The sequence below is a fragment of the Balaenoptera borealis genome (genome assembly GCF_965194805.1).
Source record: "Balaenoptera borealis genome assembly, chromosome: 14".
Taxonomy (NCBI): Eukaryota; Metazoa; Chordata; class Mammalia; order Artiodactyla; family Balaenopteridae; genus Balaenoptera; species Balaenoptera borealis.
In genome coordinates, this window is record NC_138875.1 from 16,876,878 (window position 1) to 16,895,869 (window position 18,992).

General features: G+C 41.6%; 1 protein-coding gene across 4 annotated transcripts; it reads left to right on the plus strand.

Annotated features, from left to right (window-relative positions):
- The first annotated feature begins 3,001 nt into the window (after positions 1-3,001).
- NARS1 (asparaginyl-tRNA synthetase 1) lies at positions 3,002-18,575 on the plus strand. Of its 4 annotated transcripts, none has more exons than XM_082354991.1 (15): positions 3,002-3,236; positions 4,292-4,374; positions 6,556-6,621; positions 6,722-6,814; positions 6,900-6,989; positions 7,952-8,030; positions 8,885-8,955; positions 10,361-10,447; positions 11,837-12,058; positions 12,165-12,364; positions 12,793-12,928; positions 13,531-13,644; positions 15,720-15,851; positions 16,161-16,292; positions 17,105-18,575. In XM_082354991.1, the coding sequence occupies exons 1-15, from the start codon at positions 3,194-3,196 to the stop codon at positions 17,234-17,236; spliced, it is 1,680 nt and encodes a 559-aa protein (XP_082211117.1). In that variant the 5' UTR covers positions 3,002-3,193; the 3' UTR covers positions 17,237-18,575. The 4 variants fall into 4 exon arrangements, with proteins under 4 accessions (XP_082211117.1, XP_082211118.1, XP_082211116.1 ...); XM_082354990.1 differs by having other exon boundaries at positions 3,048-3,236; positions 4,295-4,374; XM_082354992.1 differs by lacking the exon at positions 10,361-10,447 and having other exon boundaries at positions 3,046-3,236.
- The last annotated feature ends 417 nt before the right edge of the window (positions 18,576-18,992 follow it).

Here is an 18,992-nt window from a genome sequence, read left to right on the forward strand (position 1 = left end):
ATGAAGGGCAGCCCATGCCATTGAACCCATGCATAGCCTCCATCCTGTTACTACAGCGACTTTGTATATGGTTTCTTTGAACAAGCACTGGGGCACTTGGGCCGGGGGTGGGTGGGTGGGAAAGGCCAACATCCACAGTTTACAAAGACCTCCTCTATACTGAATGCCTTCTCCTGGGTATTTACACAGGGCAAGATATCTTCACATTCTGGGCCCATGCAGAAAAATTCATCCACATACTTCCCCACCAGACTGCCATACCTAATCTCTAATCTTGTTCTTTCCAAGTCTCTGATCAACTGGTCAACCCTTTAGCCAGTGTCCATCAGTCCCTCAGGCCATCTCTACTCATGTAAGAAGTGGAAAACCAGTCATCAACTCAGAGTTCTAGCATCTGAGATGATTTCCCTTCACCACTGTCTTCTCAGAGCTGCACCCAAGTGAGGCTGTAATACAATAGCTGCTCACGTCTGGCTCATGCCAGCATATTATGCAGGTGTCACGGACTGGACATGGGGAAATCCCCTGAGTCTGTACGTGTGGGTTGAGGAGCGGTCGAAGCAGGTGTTATGGGAATCTGTCATTTTCAGGCCCAGTCCTGCAGACCCACTTTCCTCTTTACAATGGAATGTTTCTGTGTACGTCCAATTTTATGGATCAGATGAAACTAAATTCATGAAGGGTAATTCAGATGACAGTCTGTTAGTGCCACCTGACAGGTCCTGTGGCCTTCAGTTGAAGGTGCAGCCAGCCTGCAATGAGGGAGCTAGGGGAATACGTACCCCTACCTCACTCCATCCTTGCCAGTGCTCCCCATTGGCTACATCTGACCAGAAGCCAGAGAGCCCATTGATGTGTCCACATAAGCCAGCCTCTGGGGGCTCAGAGCAGGATGAAGGGGAGAAATTCATTGGTTGGGCTGCGGTGTCAGCCTCTAGTATGGCCCCCAGTGACCTCCACCCACCCCCCCCGCCCCCCGTGTAGTCCTCTCCCATATTATACTAGGGTTGGTCTGTGTGACCAGTAACATAGCGGAAATGATGAAATGTCATTCATAGGTTAGGTTATGAAAAGGCACTACAGCTCGGGGTTTAGTTGTTGTGGCAGATAGCTTCCTAAGATGGCCCCACGATCCCTGCCGCCTGGTATTCATGCCCTGGTGTAAAACCCTTTCTTTGAGTGTAGGCTGGACCAAGTGACTCGAATCTAATGAACAGAATATGGCAAAACTGATGGGATACAAAGGACCGTGGCTTCCATCTTGCCTGCATGCTCTCCTTCCTGCTCTCTTGCTCTGATGAAGCAAGCGGCCCACCGGAGAGGCCCACGTGGCAAGGAGCTGAGGGAGACCTCTGGCAAAGAGCCAGCGAAGAACTGAGGCCCTCAGTCCAACAGCCTGTGAGGAACTGAATCCTGCCGACGCCCACAGGAGTGTGTGGGAAAGCATCACCCAGGTGAGATTTACAAATCTTAGACTGTGCTCACTTCGGCAGCACATATACTAAAAGTGGAAGGATACAGAGATTAGCATGGCCCCCATGCAAAGTTGGCACACAAATGTGTGAAGCATTCCGTATTTTTGAGTAATCTTACATACAACTTTCAAAACAAACTGCTAAAAAAAAATCTTAAATTAGCCCCAGCTGACACCTCGATTGCAGTCTTTTGAGAGACCCAGAGCCTGAGGTCCCACCTAGGCCTTGCCCAGATTCCTGGTCCACAGGCAATGTGAGAAAACGACTGTTGCTTGGAGTTTGGGGGTAATTTATTATACAACATAGACAACCAATACAGTTCCTCTCTCTCTGTCTCTCTCTCTCTCAATCTCTCTCTCTCATATCTCTTGCTTCTGTGGGAAGTCAGCTGCCCCGTCATTGGCAGCCCTCTGCAGAGCCCACCTGACGTGAAACCACAGCCTTCTGCCAAGAGCCGTGAGTGCGCCTGGCAGCAGATCCTCACCTAGTCAAGCCATCAGGTGACTGCAGCCCCTGCCCACAGCTTGATTCCGGAGAGACCCTGTGTCAGAACTCCTGGCTCCGCTGCTCCCGAATGCCTGACCCTCAGAAACTATGTGAGGTAATGAATTTGCCTTGCAGCAACAGATAACTAACACATGAACAAAGAGAAACCATTCAGCAAAGAGGGAAAGGGGAAAGTCCGTGAAACTGGGGAAAACATTCTTAAAGAAAAGTATCTGGTTCATATTTTTGATAGACTCTGAATCTATGCACAGAGTTATTTGTAGAGTTTCTTTCATAACAAGAGTATGTTTTCCTTTGATTCAGGGACAAACTCTGGTATTCCACTAAGCTGAGAATGATGATGTTACCTACCCTTTACTTAGTACCTATGACTGCTGAGCAGTGAACTTAATCAACCTTCACAAATAGGGAAATTGAAGCTCAGACGGGTTAGCTCATTTATCCCACGGCACACAGCAAAAGGCAGAACCAGAATTCCACCCAGGTTTGAAGCCCTAGTTCTTTTCACAATGTTATCACGGCCTCCATAATAGTGATTCTTGTAACTCAAAATAAAAACACACCCTATAGTCCGAGTGACAAATACAGAAATACATTCATTCGTTCATTGAAGTTAGAAAGTTAAAACACCTTCATTATTTCAAAGCAGGCAGTGAATGGGAGACAGGACTACCCTTAACTCTGTCCCTGACCCCTACCTCCACCCCCAGCTTGTGGCTGGAGCTCAATGTATTTGACGACGACATTAATTCCACAAGCATTCCACCATCTGGGGATGTGGAACGCAATCCAGGATCCGGTTTCCGGAAGGGCCCTACCGTGCCCACAACGGGAGGTGGGGGGTGGCGCGGAACTGGAAGATTCAGCGGGAAAGTTGGGGAGACTGAGGCCGGGGGGATCGGGACTGCAGCGCCACCCGGATGTCGGGGGGCCAAGGAGTCCCCGGCTGTGCCCCCGGGAGCCCCCAGCTCACTGGGAGGGAGCGAGGGGAGCGGGGCGGAGCCACACCCGGAAGTTGCTTAGGCCCGAACCAAAGATGGCGGCTGCGGCGTCGCTCGCCCACGCTCCGTAACCTCCTGTAACCAATGGAGCCGCGACGCTCGGGTGACTTACTGCGACGACTTCTGCACGACATTATCTGATGCAACCTCCGAGCTGAGGAAGCCGCCTGTGCACTTTGCGGGAGATAAGGCGGCGGCGTGTTGGAGGTGATGTCCTTGGAGGTGACCAGGGCGACCGCGGGGATGGTGCTAGGTGAGTGAGGCTCGGGGACCCCGGGGTGTGTAGGTGGCGCGGCGCGGCGCTCCTGCTTGGGGCAGCAGCCTTGTTCCGGCCGAATACAGCTCTTACTTACCCTGGTGCCTGGCGCAGACTGGGCGCCCCGCCGCTGTTCACATGAATGGTGGGAGGGAGGAGGGGCCAGGACCCACCCTGGGTCCGCGCTCGCGGAGCAGGCCCGGCTCCCCTTGAGCCCTGGGTGCCCCGGCTGGGGTGGCGGCCGCTCCCGGCCCGGCCCCACTGCGAGAAATCCCGTGATTCAGCTGAGACGTAGGCAGAGCGAGGCATGGCCAGACCTCAGGGCAGCCCCCAAATATGTGACTCTTCCAAGTGACCGGCAGGAAAGGACTTAAGAATGCGAATTCTTTTTCACATATTCTCACTTATATTGAGATTTCCTGGGAGACCATCTGGTGCAGTAGGAAAAGGAAGTGATTTAGGAGACCTGGGTTGATGTCTCTGCTCGCTTACTCCTTGTGAGGCCTTCTTCGGTTTGTTTAACCTCAGAGCTTTGGTTTCCTTTAAAGACCAGAGAAAACTGGTATTTATTTGATTTCTGTGCTCTAGCACCAGCATATCCGATTTATATATTTCATCCTCAGTACTTCAAGATGGGTATTGTTTTCCTCATTTTATAGGCTCAAAAACAAGCCCAGAAAGGTTAAGTGAATTCTCCAGGGTCACTCGGGCTTTTAAGGTACAACATCCAAGCTTCCAGTTTGGTCTGGCCAACTGCAAAGCCATTGCTTTGTTGTTGGGGATTCGAGTAGATAGAAGCAGTACCACAAATGAAAATGATCAAAGTTCCTTTTGAAAAGCTAAGTTTAACTAATCCCTTTTTATGGGATGGATGTCCTTGGATAGGGAAGTGGGAAAATAATTATGGTATAATTTCTTTTGGACCTTGATAACTTTTACCAATCAGATGCTTGTTCTGTTTACAAAGATAAAGAATGGATAAAGTAGCTGCAGTATGAGGTGACTGATAATTATTGGCCAAGTGAGTAACTTATTCTCTTTTTGTGAAACAGCAGAGCTGTATGTCTCAGACCGAGAGGGGAGTGACACTACTGGTGATGGAACCAAGGAGAAACCTTTTAAAACAGGCCTTAAGGTAGTGCCTCTTTCTCATTAGGAAAACGACTTTGCATTTATTAATGACTCATGTCAGTTATTATGTGACTTGTCAGGAGTTTTATTTAAAGCACTAGGTGTGAAGAGAACTTTCCGAAAAGGGCAAGTAAGGGGTGTATACAGATATGTAGCTTTAAGGGTATTAGATGATCTACGTCTAAACTTTTTTGAACATTTTTTTTTTGGCCGCGCCTCAAGGCTTGTGGGATCTTTAGTTCTCCGACCAGGGATTGAACCTGGGCCCTTGTCAGCGAAAGGGCTGAGTCCTAACCACTGGACTGTCAGGGAATTCCCCTTGAACATTTTTAATAGGTATCTTCTTTTCTTCCTTACCGTACGGCATCGCATCTCGGAATTTTTCTCTCCAATGAGTCAGTTGGCCAGTGTTTTAATTCTTGTAGAAATAAAAATCATCTTCCCTTAGTCATACTGAGTTTATGCTCACATTTCTTCCAAACTGACTCCTAAGAGTTCTCTCGGTGAATTTACCACTCGAATCCAGATGTGATCTTGAGCCTTGAGACTCAAAGACCTGATTTATATCAGTACCAAGAACGGAGCAGACACTCAGGAACTCATGAGTCTGGAGCCTAAAGCCAGGACGCTAATTTAACAATATATTATTATTTCTCAGGGTGTAGAATCCTCCAATGAGTTTAGCATATTCTCTTTAAGCAGACTTACATGGAAAGCCAAATACAGTTCAGATGGGTTCTTCGAGAGCTTCGACTCAGGATTGAGTAGGTACCTGATGGCATCAGGTTACAGTGTGGGCCAAGAAGACATCCCTCTGAAAGTAGCCGTGGGCTTGCCTGTAGACTGCAAGGGCTACAGCTGCTACATAAGGAAGTTGATTAAAGCCCTCTCCCAGGACAGCACCAGGAAGAGCACTGCCCTGGCACTTTTTTCTGTGTATCTGTGTCTGGCCAATCCCCCTTCTTGTGAGCTTTGTTACAGTATTCATTTAGGTTATTATCAAGTGTTCCTGCCCTGGGACCATTCTCTCCTCTTTTAGCTCATACTCTGGTTGTGTGTCAACCATGGGTCTTAATTTTTTAACTCTTAGGGGGAAATCTTTCTCATTTTGGATTGTTGGGGTGATTCCTGTGGCTCCCCAGAACTGACAGTAGTGTTTAGATGAATGTTTGCAAAACGTCGCTGTTAGCAGAAGTGTGCCGTTCTGATTTGGAGAATCATAGTTTGACTCTTTCAGTATCAGTGATTAACAAAGGAGGGATCAGTACAGACTGTCAGGTCGTAAATGAATTCTTAGTGATTTACAAACATCCTTACAAAGTCTAATTGTTAACTCTCCTGGATGTTTCCAAAAGATCCAGTTTCCCTCCTTCTCTGTAGCAATAATTGAGTTGAGACTAGTGTTAAATCAAGGTGAAAAGTATTTTTCAGGTTTGGAAACTAGATCTTAAGAAAAGGTCAGTTTTCATAAGCTTCAGATCTTACACTAGAGACAGTAATTCATTGCATTTCTTGGTTGATGATAACTTAGGAGAAAATTTGAAGGAATATTTGAAGCAGTTAATAAAACAGTTATCTTTTACATACTTTCAACTATCTATTTTTTTTAAAAAAGAATACAAACTTTAAAATATTAAATGATAATATTGATGTCTGATATATCCCAGTATTGGTGAAAAGAGGTACATACATTCTACACACAGGAATTTTTCCAATTAAATGAAACTTAGCCTTCTGTGTACCTAACCATTATGCTGTTGAGAGAGTTTCAGAAATGACTCCCCTGGTTTCTTCGAGAGGATTAACCGTCTGGATGTGCCCTGCAGCTGGCCTTTGCCGTCAGCGGTCTCTTATGTTGTTGTCAGCGTACCTCCTGTCGGTCCCCGTGGCCACTTAAAATCTGTGGCTTCTAGTTCACTAGTATGGGAAACTATATACTGTGAAACCGAACTTGCTAGAATTGTTTGGGAAAGGACGTTCTACTGTAAGCAAAATGTTCTTTGAATGTTCCGCCATTCCTTCTGTCGACATTGACCTTTGGCTGGTAGGGTCTTTATGCTTTCTTCTGGGCTCCCAATTATGTTCTAGGTGATCAAAGTTACCTCGTAATTCAGGTGTTATTTTGATTTTAAACACTGTACAATGTTAAAGAAACGTCCTTTTTCTTTCTCTCTCCCTCCCCAAGGCTTTGATGACAGTTGGAAAAGAACCCTTTCCTACCATTTACGTAGATTCACAAAAAGAAAACGAGGTAGGGTGAACCCAAAGCTTTAGAGAATTAGATTTTGTGAAGAAACTTTCATTAGAATACAGCGGTCTTGAAAACATTAAATATCTGTTTATCCCTCCAGAGGTGGGATGTTATTTCTAAATCACAGATGAAGAACATTAGAAAACTGTGGCACAGGGAACAGATGAAGAGTGAATCCCGGGAAAAGAAAGAGGTGAGCAGTAGATTTGCTCTGTGAACATTTTTCAAGTTGGGACACCAGAAGCCATGTTAACAAATTGCCTGGTTATTAAAACTAGGCAGAAGACAGTTTACGAAGAGAGAAGAACCTGGAAGAAGCAAAGAAGATTACCATTAAAAACGACCCAAGTCTTCCAGAGCCAAATTGCGTAAGTGTGATGTATATCGTTTCAAATATTGTGGCCTCACGGGGTCAAACTATTATTTCTGTGTCTGAGGGGCGTGCCACGTGCTTTGTTCCTTTGCACTGTTTGTCTCTTCTTTTCTTTCAAAAGGGAGAGAGCGCAGTAATGTTTGAGAGTTATGAGGCTGGTCCTTGCGGGGCTCATTTTTTGATAAAATTTAGTAATTGCATGTTGAACGATTTCTGTCCCGACTAAAAGCTAAGCAGCCCTGGAATCCAGGCCTGGTGGGCTGTGTGGTCTCAGACAAGTGATTTCACCCTCCCTGGGTGTCATTTCCTCACAGTAAAAGGAAGAGGTTGAAATCCAAGATTTTCATGATTTCTTAAATAAAGAAAAAGTTTTTGTAATTTTTTTTTTTTTTTTGAAATTTGATTATGTCTATATTCTTTCAAGACCAGAATGGTGCTCTGTGAATGGACATGGTTAGGATTCGAATGGTTCTTACTGCTGCTGGATTGTCATTTTTTTCTTGCTTCCTTGGTGATGAAGCTGTTTTCTTGGCCACACCCACCAACCCCTTCCTCCCCTCCCCTCTCTCCTCCATCCCTCGGAGGAAAAGCCAGCCTCGGTAGCGTCCACCACCCAGAGTGGTGGGAGGGATGGTGAGGTCAGGGAGGGGGCTCTGCATGGACTAGCCTTGTTGCTATTGTGAATTCATTGATTTTATATAACAATATCTGAAGTTCTGGTTGTTTCACTCACAGTTTTGCACTAAGAGAAAGAAGACTTGGATTTTTTTTTTTTTTTTTTAACCCCTCCAGTGTGGTGAAATTTTTTGGCTCTGACCTGTAGTAGAGTGACTGTCAGCAGTTTTACACCATTTGTGAATTTGTAACACTTTTCTGCCATCTATCTAATATTCACGACAAAGTTGGTATGTGATAAGTGACATGCTGGGTCAAATGTTTTTTATTTCGACTTGACAGGTGAAGATTCGTGAATTAGAAGGATATAGAGGCCAAAGAGTAAAGGTATTTGGCTGGGTCCACAGGCTGCGTAGGCAAGGTAACTGTCATAGCTGTCCTTTTCTCTCTTTAATTTTCCATATCCCTGCTCTTAGATGATGAAGAACTTTAAAAAAAAACATTTACTTGGTGGTATTTTTGTTTGAGAATGCTAGCTTTTTAAAGGAAATACTAATTTGTATCCTAAGTTGGTTCTTATTTAATATGACTATTGAAAGTTTAAAAATTCTTTAAATGATACTTAACTGTAAGCAGTCACAGTGATCAGGAGGTATCCAGGAAATATTTGTCTAATTGAATTGAATTCTTTAATGAAAAGCAGGGGGTATATTACCGGAAGTGCAGAGCCAAATCTGAAACTTACTGATGGCAGTGATGTTGATTTTTATAATTAGTATATTTGCACTTGGTCATGATGTTTTGCTTTCTCTTTCTGCTTTTATTATTTTATTACATGTCTTTTATTGTAAGTGGTTGTCAACTCCTTCATAAAAAGAAAGGGGGGCATAAAAAACCAAGAGTGCTTCTGCGCACCAGTATATATCACCCCCTGCTGAATGCACTTTGCTAGGTATTGCAGGGGACTCAACGGTGAATAAGATTTAATCCCTCGACTCACATGCTTACTGTCTTGCTTTCCCATGATCGTGTGGGTCAGGAGGCTCACGTAGGGTTTAAAAGTATGAAGGGTTTGAAAAATGAAGAAGGCAAAATACTTGCCAGATACTGAGTAGTGATATTACTGGTGAACCCTTCAGAGGAATGGGGCCATGTGGGAGGTTAGAACGTTCAACATTTAACCGTGGCGGTTCCTTTACATAAGATTAAATTATGAGAAAGTGCTTTCAAGTGCCTCTCAAACAATCTGGCTAAACTTCTCTTTCTCGTTTTTAGGAAAGAATTTAATGTTTCTGGTGTTGCGGGATGGTACGGGTTATCTCCAGTGTGTCTTGTCAGATGATTTGGTAAATATTTTCATATTTACGATGAAAAGTCAGTTTTTTTCAATAGGTTACTTTATTGTTAGTTTTGGGAAGCTTAGGGTCTGTACTTATTTTAACTGTTATCGTGGAAAATTTCCAACATCTCAAAAATGGAACAGTAGGAAGAAACCTCACGTGCCCACACTCAGCTTCAGTAACATCTTAGTTGAGCTGCTGTGACTAAGTACCATAAACTGGGTGGCTTGTGAACAACACAAGTTTATTCCTCATGGTTCTAGTGGTTGGAAGTCCACATCAGGGTGCCGGCATGGTCAAGTTCTGGTGAGGGCCCTCTTCTGGGTTGCAGACTACCCACTTCCTGTTGTGTGCTCATCCTCACATAGCAGAGAGCAGAGAAGGGTTTCAACATACGAATTTGCAGCAGATACACGTTAAGTCCATAACGAGTGATGATTAATATTTGGCCAGTTCTGGTTTACTGCTCCCCCCTTTTACCTCCCAGACATCATATTTCATATAAACATACTTGCATATGCATCACCAAGAAGAAATATTTTTAATATAACCACACTACCATTATCACACCACCCCCAAAATAAGCACAACTCCTAAATATCCAGTCAGATTCTCCCAATTGATTCATGATGTCTTTTTTACAGTTGGTTGGTTTGAATGAGGATCCAAACAAGATCTACATGTTGCATTTAGTTGATATGTCTCTGAAATCGCTCTTAATCTATAACAGATCTCCCTTTTCATTCTCTTTTCTCCACCCCACTCCCCCTTGCCATTTATTGGAAAAAGTCTGGTCATTGGTCCTGTGGGACTTCTCACATTCTGGATTTGGTTGATTGCATCATAAGGTGTCATTTAACATGTTCCTCTATCCTTTGTATTTCTTATAAGCTGGAGGTTAGGTCTGGTCAGATTCAGGTTCTGCTTCTTCTTCTTCTTCTTCTTGATATAACTACTTCATGGACAAAGCTGTATTCTTCCAATGACATCACATCACGGAGCACATAATTCTGGTTGTCTTTATGATTAGTGGGTTCAGATGTTGATGGCCTGATCCCTCCTTTATAAAGTTTTCCATCACTTTTCTCCTAATGATTTTAGCAAGTATTGATTATCATAGTCTAAGTGAACTCTGTGTGTTATTTTAATAGTCTACATTTTAAAGAAAAAGAGAAACGAACTTTCCAGATATTTTTGAGGGATATGGGCTAGTGTTATTTATGCATGTGTATGTATGTAAAGTATGTATTTACATATGTGTATCTGTATATAGATAAATGTTTGATGGCTGTCTTATTTTACTAGTTTTGGACGAGATAACTTGTTTGTAAATAATTCCCTTTGCTTTTTATGTGGTAGACTATTTTAATGTAAATGTGAGTAACTGAATTTGAACTTGATCTTCTTACAGTGTCAGTGTTACAATGGAGTAGTCTTGTCCACTGAGAGTAGTGTCGCAGTGTATGGAATGCTAAATCTTACCCCAAAGGGCAAGCAGGTGAGTGCGTTGAGTTCCTCACTGAGAGAAGTGTTGTGTACTTGTTTGTTTTCCAGTGTCTTTATTTGTATTGATACTTTTGGTATTTGGCATATAAATATACAAATGTGATGCACCTGCTAAATTTAGAATGCCTTTTCCTTTTCCGGTGAGATACGTATACTGTACAGCTTGTGTGCTCTTGTAACGATCTCAGGGATTTTCAACCTAAGGAATTCCTGAATAAACTTCGTGGGTGAGAACAATTTGCTGTGTGTATGTAAATAATTTTTCAGCTAAGTGGAAATGAAAATTTAGTCTACCGAAAGTTTTTCAGGAAAGAACAGTGATCTAAATCTGAAACTTTTGGGATTTCCCTGGTGGTCCAGTGGTCAGGACTCCTTGCTCCCAATGCAGGAGGCCCGGGTTCGATCCCTGGTGAGGGAACTAGATCCCGCATGCTGCAACGAAGACCCGGCGCAGCCAAATAAATATTTAATAAATAAAATAAAATAAATCTGAAACTTTTAAAATAGCATTTGAAAGCCTCTTTGTAAAAAACTTAAAGCTAGTTTTGATAGTCAGAGAGTTGTTTGTTCCCCAGCCAACAGGCATGTAACCTATACCAGTTAGAGTTACTTGTTGGTAATTATTGGTCAAGTAACAGTTGTGGTTATATTATTTGTTTGTTGGGAAAGAAAACAAACAAACGTGACATATCAACCACCAGAGGGAGCCCATAGTGTCCTCCTGATAGACTAGAAATACTGATAAAAGAGAGTCTCCCAGAGTCTATGTAAAGAACCTATGTTAAGAGTAAATATCTGGTTCAAGTTTACTGAATTTTCCTTGAAAGTAATGTGATTGCAAAATGGAATGGTTTTTGTGATATTACTTGCTGTCCAGTGTTTGGTACCAAGATAGCTATATATTTCATACTGTGTGGCTTCTAAAATGTAATGCTTTCAATGGAATTATTAGGGAGAATTTGAATTTTTACTATATATATATGTTCCAAAGAGAAACACCTTTTAGTAAAACCTTTGTACTTAAGGAGTTTTTCAATGTGGGTATTATGTTACTTTTAAATTATTGGGCAAAGGCTAGAAAGATATACCAAAATGTTGACAATAGTTAGTGGTTACTCCAAGTCGTGGGATTATAGTTTATTTTATTTTCTGGTTTGTGCTTTTCTATTTTTTAAAAATTGTGTATGTATATTTAGTCTGAAAGAAATATTAAAGAAATATAAAATTCAATTATTGGGTCTTCGTTTTTAGAAGGGTAGGCTAATAATGATAAGGTTCTTAGAAATATGAGCTTACTAAAAATTTTTATATAAATTAGAATCTTTCATACTGTAAATTTTCTGTTTCCTTCTCCCTCCCTACACTCTTTTAAAAAATGTAGGCTCCAGGGGGCCATGAGCTGAATTGTGACTTCTGGGAACTGATCGGGTTGGCCCCCGCTGGAGGCGCTGATAACTTAATCAACGAGGAGTCTGACGTTGACGTCCAGCTCAACAACAGACACATGATGATCCGGGGAGAAAACATGTCCAAAATCCTAAAAGCACGTTCTGTGGTCACCAAGTGCTTTAGAGATCACTTCTTCGATAGGGGGTACTACGAAGTAAGTATGCGTTCATCATCCTTTGCAAACAATGCCTTTTAGCATTTTTGAACTTGAACAGTGGTGCTCACAGAAGGCCTTTATTTACTCCTTTCCACCTGAATAGATCAGTCCTCCAACGTTAGTGCAAACACAAGTGGAAGGCGGTGCCACACTCTTCAAGCTGGACTATTTTGGGGAAGAGGCGTATCTGACTCAGTCCTCTCAGCTGTACCTGGAGACCTGCATTCCAGCTCTGGGAGATGTCTTTTGTATCGCACAGTCATACAGGGCAGAGCAATCCAGAACACGAAGGCACCTGGCTGAGTACAGAATTGTCATTTTGTTTTTATTTAAAAAAAAATTTTTTTTTTTAAAGAAAATATGTTTAGAGAAGCAATCTTGATGTAGGTAAATGATGTCTGTGTAAAAACCTCTGATGTATTAATAGGCTATATGAAGGACAGTTGAATAAATTAATGGAAACTGTCTAAGAAGTTTTGCCTCTTAGGCCATAACTCACTAAGGTCTGTTCTTTCACTTTGTCTTGATCCTTTATGTGTTGAGCAATAAACAAGAAATGACTATGAAGGGGGAAAGGAAGGCGGGTGGGCTAAAACTAATTTGGAGAGGTGGGAGTTGGTTAGCAGGGTGGGAGTTTTCCCTTTCTGGACAGTTTCCCAGCATTAAAATCCTTGCTTAAGAGAAACTTTGTGAAAAGAAGAGAGGCTCTGAGCTAGTGTCTTGTTCCTCAGATACACTCATGTGGAAGCAGAGTGCCCTTTCCTGACCTTTGAGGAGCTCCTGAACCGATTGGAGGACTTGGTTTGTGACGTGGTCGATAGAGTCTTGAAATCACCCGCAGCAAGCGCAGTGCATGACCTCAACCCGGTAGGTCTGCCATTGTATGGAAGCACAAAATTAGGATTCTGCTTCGGAAGGCAGTGAAGTCTTTTTTTTTTAGATTTTTATGTTTTTTAGGTTTTTTTAACAGATTTTTTTAGGTTTTTATAGATTTAATAGCTTTGTGAGCTTTGAAATAAATGACTAATATATATATATATAGGTATAATTGATATATATCATTATATTAGTTTTAGGTGTACAGCATAATAATTTTATATATCTAAAACAATACAGAGTTATTAACTCTAGTTACCATGCTGTACATTACATCTTGTTAATGGGACTTACCTATTTTATAACTGGAAGTTTATACTTTTTGACTCCCTTCACTCATTTCCAGACTAATTTTTTTTTTTTTTTGGCCGTGCCACGTGGCTTGCGTGTCTTAGTTCCCCGACCAGGGATGGAACCCAGCCCCTCAGCAGTGAACGTGTGGAGTCTTAACCACTAGACCGCCAGGGAATTCCCCACATTGTTTTTAAGTCCGAAATAGTATTTTATAGTAATGATAAATAGTGTTTCTTAAAATGGAAATGTTAGTGTGAGTGGTTTCTTTATATACACTGTATTTTTCCTTTCTACTGTAGAACTTCAAGCCCCCCAAACGGCCTTTCAAACGGATGAACTATTCAGATGCTGTTGTGTGGCTAAAAGAACACAATATAAAGAAAGAAGATGGAACTTTCTATGAATTTGGAGAGGTATGTATTCCTTTCTAGTCGTTTTTTCAAAGGTAACCTTGTGCTTAAGTGGATTGCTACTTCCGGTTAATTAACGAGTAATGCAGAAGGCATCTGCTGTTGTCAAATAAATGATAACCACGGACCCTTCTTCTTGGGGTTGTCTGAGGATCCATGGCTTAGTAGATGTAGAGTAGACCTTAGAGCAGTGCCTTTTCTGTAGTGTTCAGTAACTATTAGCAAGTTTGTAGCCTTCACATCCCATCCTTTATCTCTTTCCTCCTCCATGATCAATCTGTGGTCTTGACTTACAAGCTCTAGCTGTAATTCTCTAGACTGGCAGGATGCTTCAGAAAGTTATAAACTTTGAAATCACATGCAGAGTGTTGGTATGTGTATATATTTGTTTTGGTTTTCTGGAGAAACCATCTGGCTCCTTCAAAAAGGATTCCTCCCCCCAAAACAGTGAATTATAGTTCCTTCATATGGAGGCAATTCAAAGAAAATCGCCACTGATTAAAATGCAAAACCAAGAGAGGAGGCTTTGTTGGGGAAGGTGGCCCAGTGCCCCAGATACACTGAGCATGTCTGTCTTGCCCAGGACCACCCTCCCAGCATGTTTTGGGGGTATAGATTGTTAACATTATTCTAAGCCCTCTTCCCTGTGCATTTAACCACTCTTTACATAGTATTTGCAAATCTGTTTTACAGATGAAATGTAAGTAATAGCTGCTAACTAGAGTTTTCTTTTGTTTTTAGAAAGAATTTACAGAGGACAGTGTACTAGGTCTATGTAAATTACTTTTATTGTATCATGAATTCAGTTGATGATGCATAATAACCACATTCTGTGCTGAAAACCTGAGAACTGTTATCGCCCAGCACTCAGCAAAGTAGTATGATTGAGTGGAAAGAACACAAGCTTTGGAGTAAGAAGCCCCCCAGGTGGGCTTTGCTCCCACCTCTGTCCTTATTGCTGGTTAACGTAAGGCCAGTGACCCCGCTCTCTGGTTCCCTATCTCTGCCTTGGAGGTAACGTCCACCTTGCAAAGTTGTGAGAACTTAATGAGCTAAATGCTCAGCAGGGCCGAGGCGCAGGAAGTCCTCCATGTGTGTCGGCATTTCCTCTTTGTGTCAGTATCATCCCATACACATGAGGGCGCTAGAGGAGAGAAGAGGTCTTCAAACTTTTCGGAATGTGCAGTACGACCCCTTTTCCCCCAGTTCAATTGTATGCAGGACTCTAGTATGTAAAGCAGTTACAGGCGGAGAGACCAGAGCTCTCCCACTCACCTCCCGTTTCCTCTCTGGACTTTAGACGACGCAGGGCTCCAGGGACGAGAGCTTGAAAACAGCTGTGCCAGGTGGTGGCTAAGCTCCCTCTCAGTTTCTTACATTAAACAAATCAATGAGTCTTGTCCAGTTCTCTCTGTCTGTTTTTACTGGGACAAGAGTTTTCAGTTTTAACTTGAATTTATGTGTGGTTTACTGAAGGATGTTTGAGAAGGAAGCAGATTAACTTGATTCATCATCATCTAACCTGTCTTGGCTAACTACTCCAGGTGTGGTTACACTTATAAACTTGACACTGGCTATTTGTCTTATGACTGTGCCTTACTGCCACTGAAGGCATGCGGATTTATTGTAACAGGAAAGAAGCAGAGAGAACAGGAGAGTTTAAAGATTGGTGTTATTAATAACATACTCTGTGTGTAGGTCACTGATGTTGTGGAGCGTTCACTGATGATCTTATGCCTTGTGGGACTGAGTGGACTGCGTTTGCTTCAGACCTAGATAAAACTGGCCACCGGAAAAAATAAATAACCGAGCAGTGTCTGGGAGGTTGTTTGTTTTTTGTGCGTGTTTTTGTTCCTCAAGCAATATGGCACAGATATACTGTAGGAGGAGGCAGATCTATTTACAGTTCGTTTTGCAGAAATTGTCCCTAACACCCACGTGATTATGGGTCATGGGTGGGTGTGTATTCTGGACTCTGTTGCATGAATAAGATGAAGGGCTGCTACTGGGTCAAAGAGCTGCTTCTGTCTCGTTGCCTTTCGAGTTGTAAATGTTAATGAAGTCTTGTTTAACCTCAGGATATCCCAGAAGCTCCTGAGAGACTGATGACGGACACCATTAATGAGCCCATCTTGCTGTGTCGATTTCCTGTGGAGATCAAGTCCTTCTATATGCAGCGATGTCCCGAGGATTCCCGCCTTACCGAATCTGTCAGTTTGGGATTCAAATAGTATTAGAGATTTTGCTTTTTAAAGGGGCGGGCACTGCCACTGGAATAAGATACAGCTCACAGCAAATATTTCATTATAAATCTACAATACTTAAAGAAGTGCTTTTTGTCTTCTGATTGGGTTTAACCTATCTTGTTAAATTATAGAATTTGAATAATATCTGAATTTTGCATGATCATTGTGCTGCTTTAGTTATAGGAGCTTAATTGTGATTTTCATTTAAACTCTAGAGCAAAGCCGTGACTGAGAGCCTAGTAGTAACCGCATTCTATTTACTCATTTTGAAAGGTTGACGTGTTGATGCCCAACGTCGGTGAGATTGTGGGAGGCTCGATGCGTATCTGGGATAATGAAGAGATACTGGCAGGTTATAAAAGAGAAGGAATTGACCCCACTCCCTATTACTGGTACACAGATCAGGTAAAAAGAATTTCGTTAATCACTTTAAATTTTCTTCACTGTAATAGTTCTGTATAAATTGAAATTTTTAAAAGGGAAGTATTCAGGGTGATACTTTGACATTTGAATGAGCTGTATTCAGTTTCATGGTTATAATAATGTGGCATGTGAGTACTGCTAGTTTTGTCTTTGGCCAATAATATGTTAACTTAATTTGAAAACCTATTAACTCCTGGCCTTGCTTGTAGCTACTGAATTTTTTAAAATGTCATTAGATCCTACCAGTATCTAGTCTTTCATTTTCTTCTGATAAACAGAGACATTAACTTAATTTAAAAGTTTGAAATCTCTTCCTTCCAGAGTGGCAAATCCTTGGTTTATTTTTCATACCAAATTATTTTTTCACATGTGGTCCATGAAGGAGTATAGATTAAGGGTTGAATTCCTTTTGTTGTTTTGTTTGTTGTTGTTTTCAATTAATTTTTATTGGAGTATAGTTGCTTTACAATGTTGTGTTAGTTTCTGCTGTACAGCAAAGTGAATCAGCTATAAGGGGTTGAATTCTTAACCACAATAAGCTGACTCATTTTACAGTAGAAAATTTTAACTATTTCAGACAAAATTTATTTTAATTTTCTGTTTTGGCCATGCCATGCAGCTTGCGGGATCTTAGTTCCCCAACCAGGGATTGAACCTGGGGCCATGGCAGTGAGAGTGTGCAGTCCTAACCACTGGACCGCCAGGGAAGCTCTGGACAAAATTTTAAACTGAGCGTTTATTCCTCTCTCTCGCTCTCCCTCTCTCTCTCTCTCTCTCTCTCTCTTTTTAAACAGAGAAAATATGGCACATGTCCACATGGAGGCTATGGCCTGGGCTTGGAACGATTCTTAACCTGGATTCTGGATAGATACCACATCCGAGATGTATGCTTGTACCCTCGATTTGTCCAGCGCTGCAAACCATAACCGATTCCTCCTGGAGATTTAAGGAAAGAACACGGTTCATGGAGGGAACAAGCTGCCTCTTTTAAAAAAAAAAAAAAAACAGCCAAAATCTTCCCTTTTTTATTCCACTGGGGTATATCCGTTTCTGTTTTCTCTTTTTGTTTTTTATTCCTGCTACCACGAAGAGCAATCCAAATCATTTGAATATCAAGTGACATTGATGGTGTCATTTTAAGAAAAAAAACCCATTACAGAGTTTGGGGGAAAATATGTGGCATGTAACTCTACAGTCATGAATATATTTCAGCATTTTATCCAATTTTAGGTTATAATCTTTGTGTCATATATACCACATATATGATTAGTTTTAACTTACAGTCTGAGACATTCCAGTAAATTAATCTTTCCTTTTAAGTGTAACTGGAATTCTTTAATTTATATCATTTTATTGTATCAGTGAGTTAAAACAAACACCGTGGGGAAAAATTGACAATATGCTGTAAAAATCTGCTAGTATTAGAACAGAGTATAAATCAGCAGTAGATATAGGAATGAAATGAATAGTCTTTTGCCTCAGTTGTTAATCTTTTCTAAATCTGATAGCTGCTTATATAATTCTAAAGCATACGAATTGATTTGGAAGAATTTGTAAAAGTGGAATTACCTTAAACTATTTGAAGTAAGAGCAAGTTTTTTGTTTTTGTTTTTTGGCATTTCAGTGAACAGCATTCTTCCTAGCATTAGTTCAAACTAAAGAGGCAGGGTGATCTTCACTCTTCCCTGGTAGTTCCTAAGTAATTAAGAATAAATAAGTTCCAGGGCTTCCCTGGTGGCACAGTGGTTGAGTATCCGCCTGCCAATGCAGGGGACACGGGTTCGACCCCTGGTCCAGGAAGATCCCACATGCCGCAGAGCAACTAAGCCCGTGCGCCACAACTACTGAGCCTGCACTCTGGAGCCCGTGAGCCACAACTACTGAAGCCGGCGCGCCTAGAGCCCGTGCTCTGCAACAAGAGAAGCCACCGCAATGAGAAGCCCGCACACCACAACCAGAGAAAGCCCACGCGCAACAACGAAGACCCAACGCAGCCAAAAGTAAATAAATAAATAAGTTTATTTTTAAAAAGTAAATAAATAAGTTCCAAAAGTATTTGCAGCTGGAATCTTCATGACAGCCCTGCATGGCTGTTGGAGTCACCCCACACCGTGTCTTTAGGTCTAATCTGTGCTAACTTATTAACTTGCAGGCTTTTTGAATGGCTTCATTTCAGATTTAGTTAATTTTCCCCCAGAATGCATGTCATGTATCCTCAATAAGCTGTATTCCCAGCAATCAATAAATGGATACACGTAAAAACTCTTTGCTGACTTAATTTTTTTAAGCTGATTGTCTCTGTTTCACATTAGTTAGTTCATGCCTTTTGCATTTTTTAAATCTTTATTTTTCATGATTTGTATATGTGAAACTAGATATTCGTGAATTTGGTAGGTATTAGTAAAAGTACATGGTAATGAAAAGGAATGGTTTTTAAAAATTAATGTGGGTCCTAGTTACATCATTTGTATAATCCTTTTTGTATTTTAGACACATTAGATTATATCTTATTTTGCAGTGAAGTAAAATGACAGATGGAAATGGGGCATTTGTAGTATATTTGACCTCTATCTTTAAATAAAAAATACTCGTAAGAATGGGAATGAGCTCTAACTGGATTCAACTAGGCAGTTCATTTGATCAGAATTTAGGTGACAAGGTTAGGCCCAATTAGATTAGATT

Excerpts from the sequence above, each read along its gene's own strand:
- NARS1 (XM_082354991.1), top strand. The coding sequence starts at position 3,194 with ATGTCCTTGGAGGTGACCAGGGCGACCGCGGGGATGGTGCTAG. Across the intron at positions 8,031-8,884 it reads CCACAGGCTGCGTAGGCAAG|GAAAGAATTTAATGTTTCTG; the intron begins GTAACTGTCATA and ends TCTCGTTTTTAG. Across the intron at positions 15,852-16,160 it reads ATTCCCGCCTTACCGAATCT|GTTGACGTGTTGATGCCCAA; the intron begins GTCAGTTTGGGA and ends TCATTTTGAAAG.